This window comes from Clavelina lepadiformis, chromosome 2 (assembly GCF_947623445.1).
Source record: "Clavelina lepadiformis chromosome 2, kaClaLepa1.1, whole genome shotgun sequence".
Classification (NCBI taxonomy): Eukaryota; Metazoa; Chordata; class Ascidiacea; order Aplousobranchia; family Clavelinidae; genus Clavelina; species Clavelina lepadiformis.
The window spans coordinates 18,631,953-18,646,900 of record NC_135241.1 but is presented as its reverse complement, the minus strand read 5'-3'; the positions used below and the strand labels follow the sequence as shown (position 1 = coordinate 18,646,900).

Here is a 14,948-nt window from a genome sequence, read left to right as displayed (position 1 = left end):
ATATTAAAGACCAGTAACGCGTATTTGTTACAAGTAACGATTGACATTTTATATGTTCCAAATGCACAAACTATGGAATAAAGTTAAATGCCAAAAAGACTAAGACAATATGCACTCCATATACACATCCAAATCTGAAAATATTATATAATTAAAGCAGACAACAAAACATTGGAGCAAGTTCGCGATTATCAATATCCTAATGGAACTATACAGAAGACCGAAAGATTGATGAAGAGATATTAAGAATATCGGAAAAGCGAAAGCAAAATTATGGGTATTCAGAAAAAGCTTATTTTTGGGATAGACATCAGCACGAAATTGTAGATTTGGTTTTTGAGACGACATGCGTGTTCTATTTTTGTTCATGGTTGTGAAGCGTGGACTTATTACAATGCAACAAAAGAAAGACTGCAAGCGTGTGAGATGTGGTCCGTTTGAAGAATGAGACAAGTTGGATAGAAAAATCACCAATTTAAACTTGTTACACAAAGATTTTAAAGTAGGATACTAACGAAAAATCTTATGCAACGAAAGATGTGCAGCACAAATGTTGCTCTAATGTTAACTCCCAAGATTTGTGGAAATGCCGAATAAAAGCAACTGTATTTATAAACTTGTAGGTTAGGGGAATACAACTCCTTCACTGTGGTCTAAAGTAAAGAAACGACAACCCACCTTTGGTAATTTTGCGATTGAGACAAATGTGAATCATCTGAGAAACAAGAAAAGTAAAGTTGAAATGTGGAACGCGCGAACGTTATTCCAAACAGAAAAGTTGGAAAATTTCATCTTGAAAATATAGGCTATAGATGTTTTGAAAATCGGTGCAATTGATATAAGCGAAACACGTTGGAAATGTAAGGGGAATTTCAAAAAGATCTCGTAAAGATCATATTTGCTAGCTATATGTAAATCATCAAGGAGGCTTAAGGATGACCCATTTGACCAAGCAGCCTTCTAGAAGTGTCGTTATATCCAAAACAATCTTTGGTACAGTGTTATTAATTCAACTCAAAGCTTTAAAGTATAATGTAAACATTTTCATAATTTATGCCTTTACAACAGAAGCGAATGAAGAAAGAGCTTTTTACAGCAAACCGAAGGACACGCTACTCTTTGCTTGCTGATAGAACCGCAGATCTTATAGATAAAAATGCTAACGTTGAGTCGACAAATATTCTTTATTGGACCCTATGGTCGGTTTACCGGGCATATGCCTCTTCAATGTTTCTCAATATCAATGGCAAAGTGATGCTACATAAAGGTTAAGGCAATAAGCGCCCTTCAGCCCAACGCTTTAACCGAACATGTCTCTCTCAATTGCGTATGGTATGATATCATAATCTTTACATCAGGCTGAGGAAAGTCTTTGCGCAACCTGGCGATCGTTCTTCATCGCTCGAACCCCGGTTACCGAGATAATCTAGCCTTTGTGCAAGTTCCGATATAGACACAGATATTTTGTACTGTGTTGTATTTGCACTGCCCTAATTTGAAAGTGCTCCCCGATTGTGAAACTTGATTCGAATTCAGAGTAAAACTGTAAGTAAACAAAGTTTACCGTTTACAAAATGAATGCTACATATTCCCTCTTCCCGCAACACCATGAAAACTTTTATAAGCATGCAGTAGTGCCTACGACTACTTTACTAGAACACATTGCGGCAAGCACTAGCTTATTTAGCGAGAGTAATTGTGAAATTATAGAACTCCAATCTTTGGGCCAAAAGCGTTTTTCTTCTCCAGTCATTGTCGTTCATCATATTTGCTTCCTTGTGACTCCTTGTCGGCTACAACCGATGCATTACTTACTACCGTGGAATCTGCAACATTGAGTGGTTGGCCATGTAAAGGAGGGTTGGGTTGACCACGGTTCAGTTGCTTGCTTTTCGGGAAATAAATCGAATTTAGAAAAAAAATAAATTTATTGGGAACTATCATTGAGAGTTGTTTGCGGGTACAAGTTTCATGCAATCACGGCATAGATATCAACAGCGCCCTTTCCTCACACACTCTAGTCTAGTTCAATTGCGGATTCTCATTTCTATTTAAGTACAGTAGGTTTATATGGTTTCATACTATTTGTTGGATAAGCAAACAAGCAAATATATATCGCACCCTTTACTCAATATCCACAAGATTGAAAGTAAAGTGCTTCCTTCAAAGCGGTGAAAAAGGCTCCAACGAGCTTGCCAGCTTACAACTTCAAAATCACTCAAGCATAACAGTTTTCTCATTCGCCTTCAGAATGGTGAGTAAAGAGCTATACCAACTAAACAAGCTCAAACAAAGGTTGCAATTTTCAGCATAATGTCATCAACCTCATCCAGCTGTGCGTCTATCAAATTGTCACTATACATGTCATGGATATTTACGAGTTGATAATGTGATAAACTTAAAGTCGCTCGAAACTCCAGCCTTAACTAATGCAAAACATGAACACACCTTAAGGCCCACTATCCAACATCACTTGGCTGATGGCGTCGGTGGGATTGTATATGTTTGTTTTTCTTTCCTACATCCTGTTTGTTAACAAGTGAAACAAATCGCATGAATGCAACTACAAGAAAAAGTATAAGTCTATCGTCAATGTAAAATATAAAAGAAATAAACCTACGGTTGGTATTGACCGGGCACTCAAAGACATTAATGCAGCCCTACTTTAGGTATATGTTTGATATTTATGCTTTTTGCATTTAATACCTATACTTATACACCTATAATCATTACAACAAAAGCCGTCACAAAATCCGACACGTATTTACTACCTATACTTGTTTTACTCCAACTTAGGTAATTGTTCTTCCTCTGTCTTAAGGTTATCGTTCAATTAAGAAACAAATTGTTCACTTACCAAGCAACTGGTTCTTGTTGAACTGTTCTATGAAGTAAATGAGGTGATTCTTGATTAAACTTCAGAATAAAACCGCAAGTAATCACAAATCACCATTTTCAAAAAAAAGTTCTAACTTATATTATCTTTTCCGGCAAAAGCACAAAAGTCTTTATGAGATTACTTTACTAGAACACATTGGTCCAAACACTATAAGCTTATTTAGAGGGGGCGATTGGGCCTGGTCCTTTCCTCAGGACCCAAATTTTAAGGTGCCATTTTTTAGCGGTTTTCTTGTTTAGTCGTTGCCGTTCATCACATTTTTTCCCTTGTGACCCTTTGTCGGCTATAACCGTTGCATTACTTACTACTGTGGAGTCTGCAACACAATTGATATAAATTTTACAACAATTTTTTATAATAAAGTATTAAACAGTGACCATTGGACCATGCCCCCTCTGCTCACAAACTTAACTTTTTTAGGCCATAAGTCTAACAACCAATTTTTAACGCGATCCCAAATGTACCAATAGAACCACGCATTGCATTTATTGATTTGGAGACATAGGCTTGCTAACACCCTTTCAATAACTTCCCGGTAAAGTTACAGCACTGAATGACTGGTTCGCGCTCAGGAAGATTCGTTTCACTGTATTGGTTCATTTGTTCGCTTTTTGGTTTCAAAATTTGCAACATATTGGTTACCAGTTCAGAGCCTTGCGCGGGCACAAATTTCATGCCCGTTCCACACCCACACCAGTTAATTTGCGAATCCCCATTTATATTTAAATAAAATTTGCAACACGTGTTGTACGTAGTTAGCAATATGGTCACCTGTCCTTTAACATTACACTGAACGAAACATTGACCATTTCTATAAACACATGGCTTTCCACCGCCATAGTTGCGTATATACGTATGATTAAAATAGGACATTGTTTTCATGAAACTAAACAAGCGTAAACAAAGATAAGGGTTTTTCGTCCAACGTTATCAACTTAATCGCAGAGAACCAACTTTGTCTAGCTGCACGTCTGTCATTATGTATGCCTTGGGCGTTTACCACTTGATAATGTGATAACAGCAAGCAGTGACAAGAACTACGTGCAGCTACTGAAGCTGTTGCAGAAAGCAGTCACAAAACAACAGGAGTGAGAAAACTTTTGGCCTTCATTTACATTTATGGCTTTATCGTTGTGAACTAATTGATGTTACTGCAATCGTTCAATCCAATTAAGACCTGTCTCGTTTCCTGTACAAACTTTAACATACAGTACATTTTGTTTTCATCTTGGCTTCTGGTTGTAAACGTGACGTGCGTAAATTAGCCTGAGGGTTTTGTGCAAAGAGTGTTCAGCTACAGATTCTTTTTTATTTTTCTCACGAAAACGACCAATTTGCCACTTCAGTAAACTAAAGTAGGCTAAAAAGCAATTTAATGTTTTCTTGGTTTAAAACTGTAGAGTCTTCGTCATGATAATGGGGCCCAGACATGATAAACTACTGGTTAAACTTCAAAAGCTACAAACGAACGTTTTTAAAATGTTGTTTATAAAACACAGTATGAATTTGTTTGTTATTTATCGTCGGTAACCTTATTACTTATTCTGTTACTTATCTTTGCAGATGAAGTTGATTATACCTATTATACCTAGCCACCAATTCCTTTTCTTATTTGTAGATGAAATTGTTTGCCAATGATAAATAAATAAACATGTAAGGTGAGGGGGCTAACCAACTTCATGCCAGTAAATTGTTAGATTTACCTTACAAAACATGTTCAACAAACTTATCGAAATAAATTTCAGCAACAAAATACATATGGTATAAACCGACGGCAATGTCACAAAGGTTTATGAACTAGCAATTTTGTAGTAAAATTTTGAAAGATGATACACGATAAAGTGATAATAATGAAAACTGATAAGCTATATGAAAGCAGAAATTATTAAATGTAAATCGACAAAACTTACACAAATAAAGCAACAAACTCGGGCAGTTGCTTACTAACGAATGGCCACGTACGTGCTAGCGTCACAAAAACCTGGACATGGTTATATATGTTACCAGTAACAGAAGTGTTCTGGAACAACTAAAGAGATTATGTTTTGTGTCCAGAAAAGGAGTAAATGGCGTTAGCGGTTCATACTAATCAAGTGATTTAAGGTCGACATAAACATTTACGTTTTCGTATTTTTCTATTTGCTTACTTTTATTTCAAGAGTTTGCTTAAAACAGTGACCAATTCTAAGTAAAAGTTTTCTTGTTTATGCTCGTTTAACATGTTTTTGAATTGGCGATAAGTAAGCGATAAGCAAAACGTTGGGGAACCGCTATTATAGAGACTTAATCATAGTAATCGTGCTCAGGCATGAGAACTCACTGGCTAAGCTACAAAGACTACATGCAAGCTTTATCACAAAGTTTCAGATAAAAAACAATGCTTAACAAAAGTTTACTCATAAAAGAAAGAAATCCCTGTTTTATTTACCAGCGTGAAGTTGGTTACCTGGTAAAATTCTCTGTTGCTTATTCGCAGATAAAGTTTATTAACTACTATATACTACGTTACTTACTATTTTTCTTTTTTACTTATTCAAAACTGATAAGTTGTTAATCGATGGTAAATATTAAGTAACCAAGTAACTGGATACCAGCTCTACGCCGGTATATTCTGTGGCATGTCTAACAAAATATGTACAACAAACTTACGAAGGTACGAATTGGCGTCGAAATACATTTGGTACCAAATAACGGCAATATATTACAGGGTTAGATTAGAAACTAGTTAAAATCTACAATTCTAAAAGATAACACACGTTAAACCGATGAAAGTCGAGTTTATACATTAAACAAGAAGTTGTTAAAATATAAATCAACAAAACTTACACAACAAAAACAGCAAACTTAGTTGCTAAAATTTGCTAATGAAATGAAAGCAATACAGCCTCACATAAACCTGGTTATCTTGCCTGCAGTAGAATTTCTTTATGACCAAACAGGTTTATTAATACGCGCAGAGAAGCGATAAATGGCGTCTACGGGCGGAAAAAATCAAGCGATTTTTGTAAACCGAAGCAAGTGATTTATATGGTCGCTATAAATAATTATTTTTTCGAATTAAAATGTTCCAATTTTGTCTTTTCAGGTTTGGAAAATGTATTTTGCTATTTGGTAGTTGAAAACGGAGGTTATATAAGTTACGAAAACGGAGACAAACAAGCAAGATGGGGACACCAAGGTCATGCTTCAATGCAGTTGCCATTCGGCATTGAGTTCGATGGGGGTGTGTGTTGTTACCCTCCTTAATCAATCTCCACAGGGAAATGTTTCTGCAAGAAGCTCTTGAAAAACTGCAAAAGGATAAAGTTACATGGCATTATTAAACGTGACTACGGCCTAAGTTAAGGCACAATATCAAAGACCAGTAACGCGTATTTGTTACAAGTAACGATTGACATTTCATATGTTCGAAGCGCACAAACTATGGACTGAAAAAAAGACTGCAAGCTTGTGAGATGTGGTCCGTTTGAAGAATGAGACAAGTTGGATAGATAAATCACCGATTTAAAATTGTTGCACAAAAATTTTACTAAGTTATACGATGCTAACGAAAAATCTTATGCAACGATAGATGTGCAGCAGAAATGTTGCTCTAATATTAACTCCCAAAATTTGTGGAAATGCCGAATATGAGCAACAGTTTTTATAAATTTGTAGGTTAGGAGAATACAACTCCTTCACTGCGGTCTAAAGAAAAGAAACGGCAGCCCACTCTAAAACAATTGGTAAATCCACTACCAATTGCGATTGGTAACAGCAAACATAACAATTACTTATTAGTTATTACATTGGTTGCTTGGTAATATTTACCAGGTATATTTTCTTTTCTCTTTAAAATGTACAAAGTATTAATTACTTAACCAAATAAATCAATAGTAATGTGTGAAAAAGTAAACAACGGATTAGTTACGGGTTCAGTCAATCTGTCGATGCCTCAAAAAGCTAGTTTGCAACTTTTTCAACCAGTAGGCTACTGTGAGACTAAAAAAGATGCAACACTGTGCACTATTAGCTTCTTTTGAAACATAAGTTACAAAGAAATCCTCATAAAAGAAAAAACAAATACAATTCTATTCTTATGAAAAAAAAATTGCCTATTTTAAGCTGCAAAGTATATTGAAGAAAAGTGTAGTATGTAAACGAGCTGTGTACTTTTTTTCCCTTGCAGCTACTACACAGTTTGCACATAGAATTTAATTTGGCTTTAATGTAGCGCTGTGGCCAATAAAAAACCAGACGACTTGCATTACAATCATAAAATAAGTTTAGAAAAAGATGAAATTGTTTTGTGTAGGCTTAGGCCTATTCTTAATTACCAGTATAGACTAAAGATAAGAAGTAATGAAGTTCTTTAAAAGATTTTCTTTAAAGAAATACTTAGCAATAAGCTACAACATAGACAAATACATAATTTTGGAAAACAATCATTTAAAATCTTAAACTAGTGGAAGTTATATTGTATACCGTAGGGCAACATCTTTCAAAGGAGTCCTTTTTTCTGATCGACTCAGAAACAGTCAAAGAATTGATAAACCGCGGCATGAGCCTTTTTGCCCGATTTGCTCCATTCTGGTACCATGACAAGAAATATTCATGACAAAAGATGGTGGCCAAGCTCTGCAGAAAGCCGAGCTGCATTTATTGGCTTACAAAAGGTATGGGATTAATGATGAAGACATTATGAAACGGAAATCTGTTCAGCACCATTTCAAACAAAGTTCGTTATAGCATTTGTTTGTTATTAAAGGTGGGAACAGTCCTTCAATATATTTCATGAAAGCTAGCGGAGTTGGCAGCGGTTGGAACAGGTGGTCGTACTTGGGCCAAGTTTATTCGAACCAAAGCAAATATTTTGCTTTGTGAATAATGTAAAATATGTGTGCCCATCTGTAAGCAGGGCGGTGGAGCTCTGCTTTAAATCATTTTTTTTGTTCAATGCAGCGTTCCCAGCGTGTGCCGAAGATGCATGGTATTTCATACAAAAATAACTTTATGGAATTAATATTTGTTATGATGGTAAAGTAAGACACCAAACCAAGGTGCATGATCTGATATGCAAATTAACTAAGCGATAAGCTTGTTTAGTATTGCATCATCACATGTGGCATGTCAAATATAAACTTTCGTTTAATCACTGAACCGTTTGCTTTTTGCCGAAAGTGTATCATAGACTACTAGAGAAATGCTAGTGAAGCTTACATTTACTCGGGCAGTTGCGACCATGGCGATAGGTTAAAACTATCAATGAGGAGCATACAAAGCACAGCCTAAACTTCTAAAGTGTATTTTTGGTTGATTTTGTAGGTTCTAACAACCATGGTGGTTGGTAAAATTGAATGTTAAAATTGACATTAATGCAACCAAGTATAACTACGTAACAAAATTTTAAAAAGTTTGTTTGGCTACATTTCTGAAGTGTGTCTGTATGATTTTCAAGTGCTGATTCCAAAAATGCTATCAGTTTTTTTTCTATCATTTTCAAGATAAAATGACATCTGTGTCTGTCAGCATTATCATGTTGTAAATTGGCGTCCTATTTACTTCAGAAAGTTAATGGGAGTGGGAGTGGGAGTGGGAGTGGGAGTGTGAAATCTCACAGACGAAAGTGCTTTTATTTCTTATCTCAGCCTGTTAAATTCATTATATTCTAATTAGAAAGTCGTGTTTAGTGTTTACAGAGAGAAGTACGCCATATGATTATATTTTGTAGAGTTAAGTCTTGTGTAAATCTTAGATTCAGTTCATCTTTTAAATAGTGGAAATCAAAATGTCTAGTAGACAGTGCAAAATTTTACTGGATTGCTTTGTTATGTATGTGGATATTACATCAGCAGTAAACACACCGCATGTAAAATTGTGAAAAGAACAAAGTATTGGACAGCATATAGACTATATCTTGGGATGGACATTGGTGATCAGGATAATTCATGGGCACCACATGTAATCTGTGGTAGCTGTCGATCTAATCTTGAAGGATGGTTGAGGGGTTCTGGAAAAGTTATGTCATTTGTAGTTCCCAGAGTTTGGAGAGAGCCGCAAAATCATCATGATGATTGCTATTTTTGCATGATAAACATATCGAAGTATTGCAAGATCAGCGGAAGAAGAGCTATGGCATATCCAAGTACACCCTCATCCATTGCACCTGTTCCTCACAGTGAAGCCTTACCGATTCCAAACCCACCATCAAATGTAAGTTTTTACTTTGGATCGCTAACAATAATTTATATGTTCTGAGATTGGATTTAATTTCTTATATGCTGTGTACTTATTCTTTATTATTTCAGATAGAAATGTACTCCGGTGAAGACTCAGCAACAGCAAGTGAAAATGCAGACACTGATGCGCAATATGCACCAACAACAAGTTCACCACCTCATTTTCCAACAAAAAAAGAATTGGATGATTTAATACGTTATCTGGGTCTTACAAAATCTGGAGCAGAGTTATTAACATCCAGACTAAATGAGTGAAATCTGCTTGGTGATGACTGTAAGAGCACTGCCTACAGGAATAGGCACTTGCACTTGTTGGAATAGATCATGATTCTACTCAGTGGCGGCTTTTCATTGACAGTTCTATCAAAAGTCTTAAAACAGTGTTACTTCACAATGGCAATATATACCCATCAATTCCACTTGCTTATTCATTACAGATGAAAGAAGACTATGAAAACGTCAAGCAACTACTCATTAAAATCAGTTACACTCAGTTTAAGTGGTATGTTTGTGGTGACTTTAAAATGTTGGGAGTTTTGCTTGGTCTGCAGGGTGGTTACACAAAATACTCTTGCTTTTTATACTTGTGGAATAGTAAAGCTGACGGTGAGCACTATGAAAAAATTCATTGGCCGACACGGGAAAAACTAACCCCAGGAATGTACAGCGTTATTGGGGAACCTCTTGTAAGTCGGGAAATAGTTTTACTGCCTCCACTTCATATCAAATTAGGTTTGGTAAAACAGTTTGTAAAAGCTTTTGATTTTCAAGGACAAGTTTTTTAAGAAATTCGTTCAATGTTTCCCAGACTATCACTTGCCAAAATAAAAGGATGAAAATTTGTTGGTCCCCATATCAACACAATGTAAAGGTATAAAAGCTTGGAAGAAAAAATGAATGAAACAGAAAAAGAAGCGTGGCAAGCATTTCGAGGTGTAGTTGATGGATTTTTGGGAAATAAAAGAGACAGAAATTACAAAGAGTTGGTGGGAAAACTTATCAAAAGTTACCAAACCATGGGTTGTCGCATGTCTGTCAAACTTCATTTTTTATGTTCCCATCAGGATTTTTTTCAAGAAAAACTTGGTGACTTAAGTGAGGAGCATGGTGAGAGATTTCATCAGGATATTGAGCCAATGGAAAAACGGTATAAAGGCCGCTGGGACAGTGCAATGATGGGAGACTACATTTGGTCTTTGGTAAGGCCAGACAGGAGTGGTCATAAAAGAAAAGCTCGCTCAAAAGTACATTTTTGAACGACTATAACTGTTTGAAAAAACTATGTTACATTTATCTTCAAGCGTTCCTTATTAACGTTTTTGAACTGGTTTTTGCTTTTAATTAACCGAACAGAACCATGATGTGGAGTTGAAATCTACTGCAAGAGTAGAACACAATTCGCTATACCTACAGCTATATCAAAGTTTGAATATCTCAAAAAGTAACGATGGTACGAAAAACCTAACTGGAATGTTGAACTCAGCCCCCCAAAATACATAAAGGGGCATTAAAAAAAGTAGCCAAACAAAAATTGCGTTACATAGTGTTATGTTGGTAATTTTTATTGATTCTTACCAATTTTCTCGTCTGGACACAGTTGGTAATCAAAAATTGGTAAATAAAATCAAAATTTTGGTTACTTGCACCGTTTATTTCTTAGAGTGTATCTGTGGTAATTTTCCGATTGTGACGAAAGTGAATTATCTGAGAAACATGAAAAGTAAAGTTGAAATGTGGAACGTGAGAATGTTATTCCAAACAGAAATGTTGGAAAATTTCATGTTGAAAATATAGGCTATAGATCTTTTGAATAAAGGTCTTTCGAATCTTTTGAAAATCGATGCAATTGATTTGAACAAAACACGTTGTAAATGTAAAGGGAATTTCAAAAAGATCTCGTAAAGATCATATTTGCTAGCTATATGTAAACCATCAAGGAGGCGTAAGGGATGAGCCACTTTGACCAGGTAGCCTTCGAGAAGTGTCGTTATATCCAAATGAATCTTTGGTACAGTGTTATTAATTTAACTCAAAGCTTTAAAGTATAATGTAAACATTTTCATGGTTTATGCCTTTACAACAGAAACGAATGAATAAAGAGCTTTTTACAGCACACCGAATGACTCGCTAGTCTTTGCAAGCTGATAGAACCACAGATCTTAATTATAGATAAAAATGCTAACGTTGAGTCGACAAACATTCTTTATTGGACCGTGTGGTCGGCTTACCGGGCATATGCCTCTTTAATGTTTCTCAATTTCAATGGCAAGGTGATGCTACATAAATGTTAAAGCAATGAGTGCCCTTCAGCCTAACAATTTAACCGAATATGGATGGCACAATTACGTATGGTATGATATCATAATCTTTACATCAGGCTGAGGAACGTCTTTGCGCAACCTGGCGATCGTTCGTCATCGCTCGAACTTCGGTTACCGAGATAATCTAGCCTTTGTGCAAGTTCCGATATAGACACAGATATTTTGTTCTGTGTTGTTTTTGCACTGCCCTAATTTGAAATTGTTCCCCAAAATTACTGAACAAGAATGGCTTACCCAAAGGCATTACGATAGTGGCGTCACTTGGATATCAAACACGGCTCGCTTGTGCAAAAACACGCTGTACTTTTGTGATGTGGATATCACGGGATATTTCTGTGCACCTGCTTTTTAGTACTGCATTTAGGTGTTGTATCAACCTGTTTGCGAGGGGCACTAGTTTTGCGGGATAAGCTGTTTGTTACTATTTTAAGTTTGTTTTTATTCCTATACGGCTACTACTCCGTAAACTGTTATTAAGTTTTTTTTTATAGTGTGTGAGTGCATTGTTTGTTTATATGTGTTTACATCTATGTAAACAGCTACTGGCGTAGTGAAGTTATTCTACGTTTGGGCTTTTAGTGAATGGCAGAAATTAAGTGTTGTAAAGTAAAGCCCTCTTTTGGGTTTGAATTCTGTTGTTTTTACCAAGCTTTTACGCCCGAGCTTCCGGTACGTTTTTAGTGTAACACTGCAAAATACGTCAGCTGCTGCTTTTCACTTTACTTTCTGGCAAAAATGAATTACCTGCCATTTTGAGACTGTGACGTTAGCGCATCAGGACGTGACATACGTCACGAGACAGACCATACATAGCAGAGTCGTAAATAAATGATCAAAATCGACAGTTATCAAATTTTCTTTTTGCCGAAATCATCAAACTTTAGTCGCAAGTCAAATCATTTATCTTTAGACTCGAGTCCAGCACTCAAGATATTAACGAATTCGCTATAAGATACCAGCAACAAATAAAGTCTGCTAATTTTTAATCGCTTTTAGCTTTATATTCGCTCAGTGTATTTTTCAAGAAACAAGGCCCAACGTACAATTGCATGATATACCCTAATGAAACTGGTATACCTTAATGAAACTTTTCAGCGTTCAATCTTTAAAATTCCCAAACAAAAATAGTCGAACCTGCAGTTTAAATTTGCAGTGTCATCTAAAATCAACCGCAACAAAAATCTACCCAGCCCTGAGTAAAGAAATGCGAAGAGCGGACCTTATTTGCTGCTGGTGCTGTATAATTTGGGCAGGTTTAAGCGTTAAAACACCAAGCCCGCAATAACACCAATTAAGAAAGAAAACAACCGAAGTCGTATCAGTGTGGGAAGAAAAATTAATGGGCTACACATATATAAACAATGTATAAGAACCTCTCCAAATTGTAGCAGATATTAGCACCTCAAAGTCTTTAACTTAACGATGTAGCTTACTTTAATCATTTTACTTTTGATATATTTCCTTTTTTAATCTCATTTTTATACTTTTTTCAATCCAACTCAGGTCATCATCCTTTCTCGGTCTTAAAAGTACAAAGCAAATAAGAAACAAATCGTCACTTACCAAACAATTTGATCTTGTGTCCCCGGTCCATTAAAGTAGGCTATATGATCGTAATACTTGATTCAACTTCAAAGTAAAACTGCAAGTAAACACAATTTACCTTTTATAAAATAAATGCTACATATCTCCTCTCTCGCAACACCACGAAAACTAATACAAACCTATAGTAGAGCCTAGGACTACTTTAGTAGAACATGTTGCGGCAAGCACTAGCTTATTTAGAGAGGGTTATTGTGAAAACATAGAACACCAGTCTTTGGGCCAAAAAGGTTTTCTTCTCCAGTCGTTGTCGTTCATCATATTTGCTTCCTTGTCGGCTACAACCGATGCATTACTTACTACTGTGGAATCTGCAACACCATTTATTACCAATTTCATAACAATGATTTATAAAACAATAACCAAACTTAAAAATAGTGGGCACAATGTCAAACACAGCAGGTTGCCTGTTACTATGGCTACCAAACTATTAGATTTGAGGAAAAAAATTCCGACAGCTTCTATGAAAAGAGCAAATCGCGCATTGCATGTTGTGATTCGTGGACATTGGAAAATGTTTTCCATAAAATTACAACATTGAGTGGTTGGACATGTAAAGGAGGGCTGGCTTGATTTTGGTTCAGTTGTTTGGTTTTAGGAAAAAAAATCGAATTTGGAAAAAATCAAATTTCTTCAATTCTACTTAAGTACAGTAGGCCTATATGGTTTCATACTATTTGGTGGATAAACTAACACGCAAATAAATATCGCAGTTACGATATCCGGAGCAGATTTTACTTAAAATAGGACATTATTTGGTGAAATTGAATAAGCATAGTATCCTTTACTCAATATCCAGATGATTGAAAGTAAAGTGCTTTCTTCAAAACGGTGAAAAAGGCTCCAACGAGCTTGCCAGCTTACAGCTTCAAAATCACTCCAACAACCGTCTTTCTATTCGCCTTCAGAATGGTAAGTAAAAATCTATAGGCCTACCAACTAAAATCCTCAAACAAATATAACAATTTTCGGTATAATGTCATCAATCTCATCCAGCTGCGCGTCTGTCAGATTGTCACTATACATGTTATGGACATTTACGAGTTGATAATGTGATAGCAATAAGCAGTGCCAAGAACTGCATGCTGCTTACTATTGCATTAAACAATCACACAACAAAAAGGAGTAAGAAACGTTTAACCTTCAATTTGTTTCTTTGTTTTGTCGTTATGAAGTAATTGTTGTCGCTGAAATTGGCTCATTGAAATCGTTCGGTCAAAGTAAAACCTTTCTCGTTTCTTGTTCATAAATCTTGTTTTCAAATTGGCTGCTGGTTGTAAACGTGACGTGCATAAATTAGCCTGAGGGTTTTGTTCAAAGACTGTATAGTTACGGCTTCCTTTTTGTTTTTCATTCAAAAACAACCAATTGATATTTCAGTAAACTTAGGTAGGCTAAGAAAAGCGAGTTAACGCTTTCTTTGTAGAAAAATATAATGACCTTGTCTTGATAATCGTGCCCAGGTCCCAGACACGTGAAGCCTCTAACAAAACTACAAAAGCTACAAACAAAAATTTTACAAAGTTCTTACAAAAACCAGTGTAAAGCCCACACAGGTTTACACATAAACTAATTACAACAAACTAAGTTAGTTAAACTGTACAATCTTAAAAGATGATTCACGAAAAAGTGATAGAAGTCCAATTTAAAAAAGCAGGCTACATAAAAAAGAAATTGATAAAAGGTAAATCGATGAAAGTTATACAAATAAAGCCACACACTCAATCACTAAATTTGGCTTATAAACTAATTGCAATGAACATATTAGTTTTGTAAATACTTGGTTATATTTTCTGTGGCAGAACTTGTTTGAAGTTGCTATGAAACAAACTGGTTTTGTTATGTGTGCAGAAATGAGGTAAATCATGTTCCAAGCCTTTACTAATCAATTGATTTTCTTAAACCTAA

The 14,948-nt window shown here is 35.7% G+C and overlaps 2 protein-coding genes across 2 annotated transcripts; both read left to right on the top strand.

The window, feature by feature from the left end:
- The first annotated feature begins 8,616 nt into the window (after nucleotides 1-8,616).
- Nucleotides 8,617-9,372, top strand: LOC143444920 (uncharacterized). Its single transcript, XM_076943713.1, has 2 exons — nucleotides 8,617-9,091; nucleotides 9,187-9,372. The coding sequence occupies exons 1-2, from the start codon at nucleotides 8,801-8,803 to the stop codon at nucleotides 9,370-9,372; spliced, it is 477 nt and encodes a 158-aa protein (XP_076799828.1). The 5' UTR covers nucleotides 8,617-8,800.
- A 147-nt stretch (nucleotides 9,373-9,519) lies between these two features.
- Nucleotides 9,520-10,104, top strand: LOC143447386 (uncharacterized). The gene is made up of 2 exons (XM_076947463.1): nucleotides 9,520-9,803; nucleotides 9,926-10,104. Exons 1-2 carry the CDS (start codon nucleotides 9,555-9,557, stop codon nucleotides 9,992-9,994), a joined length of 318 nt encoding a protein of 105 aa, XP_076803578.1. The 5' UTR covers nucleotides 9,520-9,554; the 3' UTR covers nucleotides 9,995-10,104.
- The last annotated feature ends 4,844 nt before the right edge of the window (nucleotides 10,105-14,948 follow it).